The sequence below is a fragment of the Metarhizium brunneum genome, chromosome 4 (assembly GCF_013426205.1).
Source record: "Metarhizium brunneum chromosome 4, complete sequence".
Taxonomy (NCBI): domain Eukaryota; kingdom Fungi; phylum Ascomycota; class Sordariomycetes; order Hypocreales; family Clavicipitaceae; genus Metarhizium; species Metarhizium brunneum.
Window position 1 is genome coordinate 3,047,374 of NC_089425.1, and position 14,953 is coordinate 3,062,326.

Here is a 14,953-nt window from a genome sequence, read left to right on the forward strand (position 1 = left end):
GTGTTCGTGTTTGTGTCTATGTCTCGCCATGTCTTGCTGTGCCTTGCCTCGTCTCCAGCATGATCGAGACCTTGGCCCCGTGCTGTGGCCAATTGTCTGGTCCTCTTTCTGCGTCAAATCTTCCTCCTGGTTCCAGTGAGTATTTGTTTGCTTCGGAGGCTGCCCCGTACTCCTTTGTTTGACGTATATTCCGAGATCACCGGAAATCAAGAAACTCGATTTAAACATTGCCATCAGTAGGTCTCCCAGCCCAGTCCCGGCCCTTGTCAATCATGTCCAGTCCTCTAGCCCAGCCTCAGTGGGCTTTCCGCGCTGGGGAAGGCAAGGGGAGACGGAGCACGCACCCCGGGCCAGAGCGATCTGAAAGCTGCAGGGCCTTTTTGGGCGCTTGTCTGTCGCCGTAGGGTGAAATGGTAGCGGCTAAACAGGGTGGATGGCCTGTACCTACCCAGGTGGCCACTCAAGCACACAGAAATGGAAACAAAGCACTGTAATAACTCCGTACAGAATGGTCAGTTGAGCATTGGAGAGAAACAAGCTGGATTCCCGGTCCCCGTTATCCAGGCAGATGCCAGATTAGCAACCATGCAAGTACTGCTTAACGTAGTCACTGGAATGGAAAGCCCAGTGGCAATATCCAGACCCTTATTAACCACACCATCATGTCAATGATTTGCATGGACTGGCTGAACCCGGGCAGTGCTTGGCAATTGGCGCAACCAACACGCGATGGACAGCCACGGCCGAGACCAACCCTACTTTGTTTCGCTATCCATGAAGGATTGTGTTCTTCGACCCCCGATGCTGCCCTGTTCGCCCCAACCCGCGCCGCCATGGCGTCTGTTGTATCTTTCCCTCTGTTCCCGCACCCTTGAGGGCTTCAAGGCATGTACAACTGATTGAGAAGGAGGTTGGCTTTGTTGAAGCTCACTGCAGCCGTTCAAGTCTTCCATAGTCAAGGTCCACAGTTGGGCGCCGTAATGGCCACAGCGTCTCTTTTTTTCGATGGCACGGGTGTGGATGAAGGAAGTGGAGCACGAACAAGAGAACTAGTATTCAGGACCCAGAAACTCCCTCATCAGATCTTATGCGTGGATTGTGTAGACTAGGAGAGCAGTAATGGCGTGGGATCCGAGCTCGAGTGACTCTTTAAACAGAAGCCATCTGCCATGTCAATTGTATATCTCCGTGGGCCGAGAAGGAAAACACGATGTCGGCCCAGGGAGAACCGGAATATACCAGACATCGTCAATCCGCATGTTCTCTAGAGACTCTTTCGCAAAGAGTTGGGGGCGTGTCGACATAGGCATGGCGGCGTGGGTGGAGCAGGGTCACACCAGGGATGATGATGGACGGCGCGGGTGAGCCTGAGAGACCGATTTGTTAGTACTAGTGAAAGCTGACATGGAGCGAACTTCAACGAGGTAGGTCGTGATGGTTGAGCTTTCGCTGCCAGTGGAACCAGGGTCAGGGACAAGGGTTGCTGATGGGCGGACGGCGATGGACACTCGACGGACAGGTCGGGGCCTCTGGCTGGTCATTGTCATGGTGCTTTGCTTCGGGCTCGTCAACTCTTGAGGATGGTTGTGCCATGCCGAGATAGGCTGATAGTCTTTTCCAGACTAGGAACTGTTTTGCTTGCCCGTCACCACACGCCTAACGTTCTTGCCGGCTTTTTGTGCCCCCACTGCTCCTGCTTCGCCTCGCGCCGCCTTGCCTTGCATTGCTTTTGCTTTTGCTTTTGCTTCCGCTTTGCTTTTTCTTTTTTCTTTTGCTTGACATACATAACACTCCGTGCTTTAGCCCCAGGATCGGAGGGCTTGAGGCCATGCACTAGAGAGGCTTTCAAGGCACGATGTTCTCGGCAGTGTTTTGGGTCGTACATGATAACACGTGCCGCGGCTGCCAGGCACCCCAAGCCGCGTCGAAGCGACTGTCACAGCGCCCTCCGTCCCAATCTTTTCTTCTTTGAAAGCCTACCGTGAGTTTTCCCCATGTACAAAACTAGTAGTGACGGTGAAGTTGCCTAGATTGACGATTGTCAAAACGAGACGGCATGGTAGCCAGGTGTGGGCTTGGCCTGTGATGCTTCGTACTTTGGAGTAGCCACAAGCCGTTCCTCTTCTGACAACCAGCCCCATCGTCATGGGTAGGTTACTATATCAAAGCTAGGGAAATCACCACTTGTGCTCCGAATTCCGTACAAAAGGACAATTTCGGAACGGGAGGACGGGGGCAAAATGGACTACACTTGACCCTCCTGGCTTAGCCCTGGATCGGTTCCGTGGTCGTCGTTGCAACGCCCACATGTCAGCGTTGCGTTCTTCCCGTGGCTTCGTGCGGCCATGTTGCCAATGTTCAACCTCGCGCCCAGCCTTCCCAGAGCCGTTGACATAGCCAACCACCTCAATCATGTGTTGAGCATGGTGTGGTTGAACTTGCCAGGTGCGGCGTTTAGACAAAGAGTTTTGCGATTACCTGCCGAACGTCGTACCAGGCTAATAGATCTGTCTCTTCGCAAAAGCCCATCGAACGCCACGTCTCCACAACGTTCTGTGCCTCCTGAGGAAGCGTCGTCGCTTGACATCTTAGACGATCCCGATGGTGTGCCTGGGCTTGAACCTGTCAAGATGCCTTGGCTATTCGAGGTCACTTTTTCCCTACCAGCCTCAGCGAGCGGAACCCAGCTAAATCCTAGCCTCGACAACCGCAACTACAATAGCCGCTGCATCTACTCCGTACTACTCCGTATGCTGACGAAACCGGCTAACAGATGGCCCCGGCTTGCGCCAGGAACCGGCTATTGAAGGACAAATTCTACCATTGTTTCGCTAGTGTCCAAGTGTGCTTCTATTCCGTGCTCGGCGGACATCCGGTGCATGGAGTCGGGCTGGGCCTTCAACCTAGGCCACCTTCCAGCTTGGTCTACGGAGGACATAACTACATTGCCTCTGGTTAGCCCTGATGGCTGGTCCACTAGTGACGCTCTGGGTTACACTAGTATTGTGCTCCGTACGATACAATGTTCCCAGGCTTTGTGGTACTCAAGTTGCTGTTCTTGATCTCACCGGCTCAGACAGTATGTATGGTGTGAAACTGGGGGCTATAGTGGAACCCCGATGCCCATTTTGCGCTGTTTTTTTTTTTACCCCGGGGATCCCAGCTCTGGGCCGGACACCTGGATGCCTACCTAGGTAGTCTGGCCGTCTGCGAGATGTCAATCGGCCCCAGGCCTGACGAACTCTGGGCTTGTCAGCAAGATGGAGCGAATGAGGATGCCGCCCGGTAGCAAGTGGAGAGCGCAGCGGTTAGGTTGATCGATGCTCCCCTGCCATGTATTACGAGAAGGCTTTGACTTGAGCCGTGATTTGCGAATGATGAGGTGCCAGATATCCTCAGGTACGGAGCCCGCCTTGCCGTTTCGTCGTCTTCGATTGTTGTACCAAGGCTGTGACAAAAGGGACACATAATATCTGTCCCGACGACGATTTGGACCAAATGAACAGTGGTTGAAGCCTAAAATTAGACTACCATCAAGATTGTGGTCCCGCTGTTTCAACAGATAGAATGCCGGAGGAGCCCGCGCCTCTGCATGGCCACATGCAGCTTCAACGCAAGGTGTCGATACCCGTGCATGCCGCTCCTGGCCCCGGTGGAGGCGGCAGAAACATCGATGTCCAGCCCACTTGAGAATTCAAACGAATCATCAGGCAGCGGGGGTGTGCTAGGTGTGCAATAATACCAGACTGTACGGAGTACTCCAGACACCGTTCGAAGGTGGGCGTTGGAGTTTATTCGCTCTCTGGTGTTCCTTGACGCGACCTAGTTGCGAACGAATATGTTCCGGCAACTAATGCCTCGCCGAGGACACACTTGGTTCCATATCGATTATCTGCTGGGCCTCAATTCCAGCGGATCTCGCTCTTCCCGAGGTCATACAGCGCTGTCTCATAATAAGAGTAGGATTGTACCGAGTATGCGAGGGGAACGCGGCCAGGTCTTGAAGTGACATTCTCAGTCCGAAACTCGTGCCAAAAACGTGGCTCGGCCGAATCTTGCCTCCTGTCCTTTACTCCGTACAACCGTTCCGTTCAGTTTGTCGCTTCATTATACCCCTGTCGGACTTTGGGAAACGGCTTTTCTGAGTGGCAATAATGACCCGAAACGACACCATGGGTTCAGATTCTTCAGAGCCTTCATCCGTCACCTTGTCACTTTTCCATATCGGTTCCCGTGTTCCATTCCTGCTTCGTTCCTGCATGTTGTTTTATTTTTAATCTTGTCTTTTGTGTCTTGGTGTGGAGACTTTGTCCAATCTCAATGCTTTACCTGGTGGCAGGAAGTGATTGCGCTCAGGACCGTAGTATTTCCATGCCAACGCCGGCACTTTGCCTCCCGCTCGGACACTGATCAACTGCCAGGGCAGGTATGTATGTATGTATGTGCACACGTTGTAGAACCAGGAAGTCTTGGGCTTTTATCCTGGCCAACTATGGCCATGATGTTATCAAACTATTCGTCCGCAATTGAGCTCCCGTGTAGGCCGCAGACAGAGATACCCAGTCGCGGATGATGACATGTTGGAACCGGCCGTATAGTGTTGCATTCGTGTCAGGTGAGGTCAACTCCCTCCACCCTCCAAGACGGAATGCTTGTCTCGCCCAATTGCCTTCCAGAACCACGTAAGGGAATGGCTACCATTTAATCCGTCCTGTACAACTATATACTCGGTATCTTCTCTGACGATTGAGAAATACTAGCCTAATCCTGTTTAAGACGTAAGGAAGTGTCACTGTGAGAACATGACGACGACCAAGAGCAAATGCGCAGGGGAGCACTAGGCTTCGGGATTGAAGGTCAAGTGCTTTCCACTTCGTACAAACAGTAAATGTACTCGGTATGTACTTGGCACATATGCATGGGTCGGTCCCCACGGTCGATGAAGCTGCCACATAAATCCGAACCGGCTCGCTACAGGCCGCAAATTGGTTGATGATGGTCAGATGTGCCAAGCGTGCCAAGCTTCTCTATAGCAGGACAAGAGAATTGACATGGCCGATACTCATGGAAACAGTGGGCGGTGAAGGCTACTCGTCAAGTTCTCAGACCTCCAGATCTGGAGAGATTCTTTACATTACGGTGCATTTGGCCCCGCGTCAATCTCGCATGAAGACGGCGGCCGTTTGACACCTACATTGAACACACATACACACACATGTATGGAGTAAAGTAAGGCGTTGTTTACAGACGCTTATGCGAAGCACGCAAGAGCGGGCGAGTTGCAGCTTGCCGCATCGGCTGTAAGGAACCATAGACGCACGCCCACATGGTTGATCCACCTGCTCAACTGTTATTACTACTCATGATTGGTGAGTCGTTACAACATTGAAGGTGCGACTCCATCCAGCGATATGGAGTTTGCCCACCACATCTTAAAATCTTGTTGGATTCGACGGCGTCCAACAATGTTGCGACGAACAACCAAGCAAAGTGTCTAGCGACGAAACCGACCACCGTTTTCCTTTTGCGGTACGCTTAAAGGCACAACAAATCTCAAGGCTTCAGATCGCCAATCGGTTCCTATGAAAGGATAGCCTCTTCACAACGGCAAACGCCCGGTCTCTCTTGGTAGCAGTCGATAGATCAACTTCAATTATGGGGCATTCGGTACGACATCTCGGCCTGGAGGCGCCCAGGGAAGTACTCCGCACCCCATACTCCGTAGAAGTGTACGGAGTATTACACATGAAAACGCCCCGACTCAGGCGTGGAGTGGTGGCTGAGACAGTGTGACCAGATCCTGGGAGTTGCTTGCTCACCGCTGTTCCTTCTCCAAGAGTTGAAAGGCGACGAGGGCCAGCCTGGCAATCGCTCAGCATCAACCATTTCTTCCCCGGCTTATTTTGGATTATTGGCTTGGGGTTACCAGGCCTTGTACAAGGGCTAGTGCGCGGCGACAGTGGAAGTGATTGTGACCAGCAGAATAAGTGACCCTTACGGAGTACTGCCAAAGTGCTTCAAGACCCATTCATTACGTGTTTGTGTCTACAGAGTATTACAGACTAGATTCGACGGTCCCGTCGCGGTGGAGTGTTGATTGGGCGCCAAGGTGCCTCCAGTTTAGACAGCAAATGCAAGATGGCGCGGGAACTAAGGTAAGCTGCCTTAATGACCCCCATCGGCATGCACATAAAGAACCCGGCATGTAATAATACACACTCGACTCGAACGCGGGAGGATGTCGACAAGGAGGCCAACTCTATGAATGGATAAGTGCATTCGATGAGGACATGCTGAGTCCTTGACTTTGATGATAGTGTCTACCTAGTACAGAGTACGGAGTAGTCGAGTGCACGTTCGTTCCTTCCTCAGCTGTGCTGCCATACAGGATCTTTCGCCACGACCATGCACTCACCTTGATGCCTTGTACTTGGGGCATCTCAGAATGCACTTCATTTCAACAACTCTTCGCTTCACCCTGTTGTTGAAAGACTCCTCATCCCACAAGAAGTGATAAGCCGGGCCTTTCTTGGGCGGACAGGCGATCTTGTGGCTGGATGAACGGTGAGTCTCTAAAACAACACCATGTCCGTGGCGCCTATTTATCAGCATACTAGTGAAGACTTTACCCGACACGAGCATCGCAGCTAGTCAAATTTATAACCACGTGCTTTGTATGTATTGAGCAAGTCACGGCATTGCCGACCACAAGAAGCTCCAGATGCTGACTTGTCTCGCAGAAAGGCGACAACGATTGACGTTTACCGACCCACCAGCAAGCGCTCAAGGCTCGGCGCGTTTCATTGACGTACACATGGCAAGCCACAAGGCGACCGGACGGCACAAAGGGATATTTTTGGTTTTCTGTCTCACGTTTAGGCCACCACAAAAAAAAGGCTTGGAGACTACGGGGTAGTAGCTACTGGATCATTCCGAGTCAAGCAAAAGCCAAGAGTAGAACAAAACCATTCACTCATTTGTTTCTATGGCTCAGTTGTCAATGTCGAGTTCAGACTCTAATGGTTAAACAGCCTCCAGCGATGCTCGACTCATCCTCGGCAAGGACTAGGTAATAAACGCCTGATAAAAGACTTGATCATGGAACTATTGTGCAGAAGCCTGACTTGAGACTATTTCTCCGCTGATGGGGGATCTTTCCCTCAAAACCGCCACATTCAATTGCAATGGGCAATTCTTTGACTGCCAGACCAAGTTTGCGTTGTGGCATCTGAGACAATGCACTTGGCAGCCATGGACAGCACCGTTATAAAACTGAAATCTAGCCGCAGAGACCAACAGCACGCCACACGAAATATTTTCCTATGCCTTCAGCCTACATCACTGCTCCTAGGTGCCACGGTCAGTCATTGTACAATATCAGAATTGAAAGTCGGTGTACTCACTCTACGTAACCTTGGCCTAGAGATCTTGAGTCAGCATTCCGAGAACGGGTGGTCGGCGGACCGCATTCTTTGAAAGTATTGAATACCCTCCTCCGTTTTTACACAAAGACCATAGATTTCAGTTGTCGGCACAGCTCTGTACTGGCCATGTGTAGGAAATAACAGGATTTGCCGCTCCTGCCGGCAAGGTTGTCAGCCCACTACGGAGTACATACACATCGATGTCAGTCCCTGCAGCCCCGTCTGCCCACCCCGCCCGGGAAGAAGTACGATGTTGGCTTGAACACTTGCATGACATGCACAGCGGCTATGTATGCCTTAAACATGGCCAATCAAGATCTCAGTTTGGCAGCCACTATGTACCTATGTACGAAGTTACAGCCTTCGCTCAACCGTTTCAGGGGTTATAAGTGGAAATTACCAAGTACAGCTACAAGCGACATCCAAACATCGACTTCAGCGCTCGTTGGGAACCACATGCCCCATGGCCCAAGAAGCTAACCATCTGAGCTACAATGGTTGGTGCAATCAGATCCCCAAGCTTCAAAGAGTGCCTTTGATACCTCCACCTTCAACTAGTACCTAGGTATGTACGTACGCTGACGACATGGGTGTAGCAATGAGTTGTGCAATCCTCGGTGGAGAAAGGTGTTCTGGTTCGGTTTGCTTGTACATTAGCCTTCCCGTCCCTCATCATGCCGGATGCGAGGTCGTACTTCCGTCCGCTCTCGCATCACGCATGGAGGTAAAGCCAAGTCGAGATCTTCCCTGGCCCGACCCCATCTAGGTTCTGTCAAAAGTTCCCCTTTCAAGGCGCAGCAGGTGCAAAACAATACACGTCTACTCCGTACCCCGACGAGCTCATATGGAGAAAGAAACCATATTATAAGGTGCGCGCTACCTTGTAGGCTTTGCCTTGTCTGGAGGGTCTTGCGGACCTGGTTCGTCTACTTTGCTAACCTTGAATGCTCCCGTTAGCAACCAACATTTTCGGTGAAACTGGCCAGTAACCCCGGCATGCGGGGACAAAAGGCATCGAATGTACAAAGTCAAAGTCAAATGGTCCATTATCTTTGGCTGGGGGGAAGGAGATTTGGACAACGCATCAGCCCGAAGCCCCGACACTACCTGAGCATTGCTTATCAGTTCCGCCGATGCTTGGCTACCAACCGCCTTGCTACTATTAGTCGGAAAAGCTCATCGCCGAGTCTGGCCAGCCCAATGAAAGTGCACCACGTCTTTTGCCACACCACCAACTTACCCCACGTCACTTCAAGGAAGACTGTTAACCAAAGCTCTTCATTGGTCTCATGTTTCTGGTCGCAGAGCCTGATATAAAACAACTCAAAAAAGATTCTACCCTCCTTGCCTTTGAAGTGGCAACTACGACACCCTATTTACCATCATTCGCCAGTACAGGGTGTTAGAGCTGACTATAATCATCGCACCATTAAGTGGTGGTCATCCGATCACGCAACTCTCGCAGAACACAGGCTTTGTGGAAAGCTCAATTGACATACTTGTGAGAACGCCAGTAGTATTTGGCTATTCGCGTTTATTTTTGGAATTTTTTTTTTTTTTTTGCGGCATGCATATGTATTGTACACTGGGCTACGATTGGCGGCAATCATGGGGTATCCTTCGTGTGCTTCGTACAACCTCCGAACAAACGGACGACTTGCGAAAGCTGCTCGTGAGCAGGAAGTACCATTTTGCACCAGTCGGCTCGGCCCTCATTCGTGCGTGGAAGCCGGACCGCCAGACGGGGCCTAGGCTGTTCTCTCACTCCCGTCTGTCTGTGGGGAACAAGCAGTCCGTCATGGGCGCCTCATCCACCTGAAATATCCGCAATTATCGACGTGCAGACACACAAGGCGGGAACAATCATGATGGGCCCTCACGGCAAAACGACAGCTATCTCCGTCCTCTGGCCTGCCTGTTGGACAGACATTGAGAGTCAGGCATCACCGCAGGCTCTCTTCCCTTTTGTTTTCACCCCTTGGTCAATACGTACATACATATTTTCCCATATTTGCTAGGGGCACATCATCTAAGTGTCAGGGAACGCATCACACGGGGCTTTACCCAAAAAAATTGCATTTCATAGGCTACCGCTATGCTGATGACTCTACGAAGACAAAATAGGTTGATAAGCAGCTTCCGTCCGAGACGATACGGCGCTGTGCGCAAGAGACGTCGGAAAGCGGTGTCTATCGTAGCGGCCTAGGCCTTCTTTGTTACCTTGTTAAACATGGAGTCCAAGGAGAAATGAACAAACACTCGACACAACACCGCTCACCGCTCACCGCTCATAATTCTAGTCCTCCTATAAGGGCATCGCGCACTCCACCACATTCAACATGGAAACAAATTGTAACTATTCACAGTTTCGACACCTTAAGGAAGAAGGGTTAAAAGACACTCGTCGTCTTCATTTACTATCTCTCTTGCATGTCCACTCAGAACTGGTTGTTTTATGTACACACAGTACATCGTGCATCTGCCAGGTAACTCAAGGGCCTGCCGATTATCCACCGTGTCTGATCGCACACCCCTTTGGGTCCACCTGGCAGCACGGGGCTGGCCAAATCTCAAGAGCTTACGGAGTGTACGTACACGTACATGCAGCGGTTTTTTATCTAGACGTGCCGCCCGGCTGATCTTTCCCCGGCCGGCCTGTGCAACATTACCTCTGTACTGCCGCGAGGTCTTACTGTCTCTTGCACGGGTAATGGTTGGTTCGTTGATACAGAAAGGAGCTGACGACAGGGCCGACGAGCCAGGATCGCCAGGATCCCCGTATCGGTACGGAGTACACTACTCAGCCGAAGACCTGTTCGCGCTCATCAGCAACTGCTGTGAGATGAGTGATGATCCACAAATAGAAGGTCGAATGAATGCCGATGCCACAAACGATGCCCCCATTGTTGAATTGGGTAGATCTGATGAAAGTTATATTGGCTGGACCATGGCGAGTGCATTAGCTCTCCCGTCCACAAGCATAAATCAGCGACTAGGATTCCCATCGACCCGCTCGTTGATGCTGACCGTTCTGTGCGATGTGGGCGTGCAAAATGGTGCTACTACTCTATTTCCTCCGTAACGTGGAGCAGTGTGCAGTGAAACGATGCAGGGCTTCATGTGAAATGTACGTGGCCTGTCTGTCTTCTGCACTCCAGACCCCAAACGGCTGTACAGCCTACTCCGTGCTGTTTTCCGTATTACACATGCAGGCAAGGAAAGCCCCGCCAGCTCGTCGAAGCCGGGGAGCGGCTGGGAGGGACAGGCCATGTGAATGTGCTAACCGCTGATAATGGCGAAGCGAGGCGATGGCTTTGCTTACTCCGTGTCCTTGGCTTCAAATTGCTTCCCTACCAAGTACAATCATGGGGGAGAGACCACGATGAACGGCAACAAGGCGTCTAGACAAAACGCCTTCAGCGTACAAACGACTGCCGGGTTGGAAAGGCGTTGTTTGTTATCAGACTAACGAATACTACCCAGAGTTCAGGTGCCCCCAGGACAGCTACGATGTGAGCAGGTACGCTGGTTTTGGGCAATAGTAGTATGAACGCTGATTAGCACTGCTCTGGAACAATCTTCGATTGCATAGGATCCGGGGTCAAGAGCCTGGTGGATAATGCGAAATTAACGAGCTACAGCAACTGCGGACTACGTAGTATTGTGCATATGCTCATGTTCATTGCACTGCGAGTATGATGCGCATATGTACTCCGTATGTATGCAAATACTACATAGTCCTTCGCCAGTCATGGGGGCTTGACCACTGGACTGGACTCAGCCGAGTCACCGACTTGGGCTGTTGGAGGGTGCAAGATATGTACAGTATTTGCAAGCAGGCATCAAACAAGATGAACCAGATCGGGCGGATGAAGTTGCCTATACGAAGTAGGGAACTCCGCGTCTTATAGCCGATATAAAAACGCCGCAAGACCCGGGGTTCAATTTCTTACCCATGAGTGTCCATTTGAAGCTGGACGGGACGTTTCGCAGAACCATATGGACAGCCGAGGAGCTCAACAAGGAAACAAATGACATTATGATTTCTTGGGCGGGATATGGTGGCTGAATCCAGGCCTCCAAAAAGATGGAAAGCTGGGTGTTGTGAGGGCAATTCGTTGGATGAGAAAGGCTCATGTGGGAGATTGAGTGACATGCCTGCTGACCATGTTATTGGTTTCGTCCATCCGAGGCAACTCCTTTCCCTTTCACTGCTACTAGTAGTAGTACTACTGCTGACGCGTGGTAGAAAAGTACAGAGACATCAGGGCCCTAATTCCTCGCAATGGCATGAGTGGAGTTGCGAGGCACGGGCTGGGCGGCTCAATGGCCTTGTTTCACGGACAAACACGAGAGGCTGGAGTTTCAATCCGGGGAAAGTCGACATGGCTCAATGCTCAGAGAGAAGATGCTTGGCCGGCTTTTTCAACAACAAGCAAGCAAGCAATCTGCCAACCGGCAATCACGCTACGGATACGTCAAAGTGTCCTGAGGGGGGAAAGTCAAGAAATTGATGCAAAAACAAAGCACAAGCAGGGTCAGGCTTCTTCCGGCGTATGTACAGACAATGTGCGTCGAGATCATGCACGAGATTGTCTGGCAAGTAGCTTCCCAGCCATGTCAGTTCATGTAGGAGCAGAGACGGGAGCATTTACCACCATGTTCCACGCTCCAAGCCGACGGAGAGGAGACGCCGGGCACAAGACCCCAGTTGCGATCTGAGTGTGCGTACATACATATGTATGTATTATGTACGGAGTACATGATGTTTGGGGTGCGTGGGCGGGCTGCGGATCACGTTTGCAGACCGCTGCATTTTTGCATTTTGCCGCTTTCCACTCGTTCCCTTCTCTCCAGCCACCAGGTAAAGTAGGCCATGGCGCTTCTTTGGGGGTGTGAAGACGAGAATTCTACAATGTATTGACAAGGAAGCCAGACGGGGGAGGGGGCTCGGTAACAAGAGGTGGAGGACAGAAAAGGCTGGGCGGTTTTTTCTTCCCGTGTGATCGAGGGCAAAATGGAGATGAATGGACCTTGACCTTTGGCCCCGGCCGGGGGTACCTTGACGAACGGGACGCTTTGCTGCTTGCTGGGTGGTGGGTATCCGGGCCCTGGCCCTGGCCCTGTTGGCCTGTCGGGTGTGGTTCTTTGCCCTGGAGGAGGAAGGGGGCAAAAAGGATTCTGCTGCTAGGTGGTGACGGCTGAAGATAGTGGTGGTTGGTCGAGAGTCCGGTGTGGATGGGAAGATGGAGTTGATGGAGCAGGCGGAGGAACAAAGAGGACGAGAGGAGCCAAGAGCGATGAAACGGCGCGGCAACTTGACGAATTCGGCGACGCCAATTGACAGAAGTACGAGCATGCACCGACACCGACGCGCCTGGTCGATGTGGATGCGGGAATGCCACGTCAAAGGCGAGATGTCAATCCATTTTTGCATCACGCGGCCCTTGCGGCATGCCGTGAGCGAGGCCACGGCTCTCAATTGCGCTCTGCAGTCCAGGCCCATGTCAGCACCGGCCGAGCCATTGCCATTGCCATTGCCATTGCCATTGCCATTGTTATTCAGAATTGGTTCGTAAAAGGCCCTTTGGCAGGGAAAAATGAGAAAAAAAAAAGACAATGGCCTTGATAATGGGTCATGTTGTAAGTCTGTGGATGTGGAGCCCATGTGACCTCCACTCACCGCATCTCACAGCATCGTGAACGTCAATGAAACAAACAAGACGCCAAAAAAGAAGATTCACATCACGCAAGTCCACGACGAGATTGTACCCCCTCGTCTACAGAAGCCAGCCAAAACACCTCCCACGCGACAAGCAACAAGCAACCGACACATCATCCGCCCCGGTGTCAATCCCACATTGCCCACTGCAAACCTTGAAAAACCACTCCATGCTCTAGGGTATCCTCCGTCACAACGATCAAAACAACAACAGCAGCAACATGAAAACATAGAAACAAAAACCACAACAATGCCCAAGCCACCACCGCCTTCGCTCCCCAAACCCGCGCTCCCTCGCAACACAGCCTTCGACCCGTGGAACTCGTCGTCGACAGGCCACCAGCGCGCCGAGCAGCAACCCGGCACGGCGTGGCGCGCCTCCCGCACCGGCAAGCTCAACTCCCAATTCCAGTCCGGGTCTGCCGGCGGGCCCCGGACCCAGGACACCCGCGGCCCCGGGGCGCGAGGCGCGAGCGTCGCCGATATGCTCAGGACGCCCGGCCTGATGGGCGAGTCCCTCGGTGGCCGTCCCCCTCCGAGGCAGGACGATGCCGATGACGCCGCCGCGCCTCGGGGCATTTTCGCCGGGTGCGTCGTCTACGTCAACGGGAGCACGTATCCCCTCGTGTCAGACCACAGGCTGAAGCACGTGCTCTGCGAGAATGGCGCGCAGGTGAGCGTGCACCTGGGCAGGAGGAGGGTCACGCACGTCATATTGGGAAGGCCGGCGGGCGGCGTGGCCAAGGGCGCCGGGGGCGGGTTGGCCGGCGGCAAGATGGACAGGGAGATACGGAGGGTTGGCGGCGTAGGGGTGCGCTTTGTAGGGGTCGAGTGGTAAGTCTGGCCTTGTTTGTCCCCTCGCCCCGTTGCGTTGTGTGGTGATTTCGTACTTGTGGGTGTTTTTTATTTGGTTCGGCTGTGGTTCAGGACGAGAGAGCGTTTTGCTAACGGCTTGCCACAGGGTCTTGGAGAGTCTCAAGGCAGGCAAGAGGTTGCCAGAGGCGCGGTTTTCGAATTTCAAGGTTGCGGCCAGGGGGCAGGGAAGTGTATACGGATTGTCTTCTGGGAGTGGCGTTGCCGGGGGGAGTTTGCCATGATGGTTCGGCTGGCAAGGAGGCGTATTTGCCACTACGGGGGTTCTACGGTTGGTCGAGTTGTGCATGTTTTTTTCTTCTTCCCCCGTCATGAGTATACGAGACTGGCGTTGAAGGGCATCGCTTCGCAGGTGTTGCGGTTAGAATGGTTAGAATAGTGTGCAAGACACGAATACCAGGCTTCTTGTTTCCCATCAATGGTTGCCTTTTGTGCTGTTGCAAATGGCATGACGTAGCTTTACATTTTGCCCGTGGTGCCCCTGCACGAAGCTCCCCTACTTCTTTCTCATCATGTTGTATGTGCGCTGACATGGCCTAGTACCAGAATACATGCTGCTTGAATCAGGAATTCCAACCCCTGGAACCGCCATACCGTGGCGCGCGACGTAAGTGAGCATTTTCCCCTTTTCTAAGCACCTACTAACCAGTCTTAACCAGAGACTCCAAGGCATGTAGCACCTTCTCACCGCCAAATCTACACATCATCGTGCAACCAGTAAATACGAAGCGGCAAAAAGGACTTCCTCTCTCGTCATCATCTCCAGACCGCTTGGTACGTCGCCATCCCTGGGGTCCGCGTGCGCGAACCAAAACTCAACAAAATGTCGCCATTTTCACACTCATGCGTCACCGTCGTGGCCCCGCGTTTGGATGGTGTAACAGTCTTGTGTCCAGAGCATAGTGAGTATGCGAGGGAACTGTCTCACAAGGGT

General features: G+C 52.4%; 2 protein-coding genes across 2 annotated transcripts; one reads left to right on the forward strand and one right to left on the reverse strand.

Moving 5' to 3' along the window:
* Positions 1 to 4,069: 4,069 nt before the first annotated feature.
* G6M90_00g076050 (uncharacterized protein) lies at positions 4,070 to 4,261 on the reverse strand (the record flags this gene model as incomplete). Its single annotated transcript, XM_066131051.1, has 1 exon — positions 4,070 to 4,261. One exon carries the CDS (start codon positions 4,259 to 4,261, stop codon positions 4,070 to 4,072), a length of 192 nt encoding a protein of 63 aa, XP_065987071.1.
* An 8,561-nt stretch (positions 4,262 to 12,822) lies between these two features.
* On the forward strand, positions 12,823 to 14,243 carry G6M90_00g076060 (uncharacterized protein; the record flags this gene model as incomplete). Its single annotated transcript, XM_014690009.1, has 3 exons — positions 12,823 to 12,995; positions 13,120 to 13,980; positions 14,108 to 14,243. 3 exons carry the CDS (start codon positions 12,823 to 12,825, stop codon positions 14,241 to 14,243), a joined length of 1,170 nt encoding a protein of 389 aa, XP_014545495.1.
* Between the last annotated feature and the right edge of the window lie 710 nt (positions 14,244 to 14,953).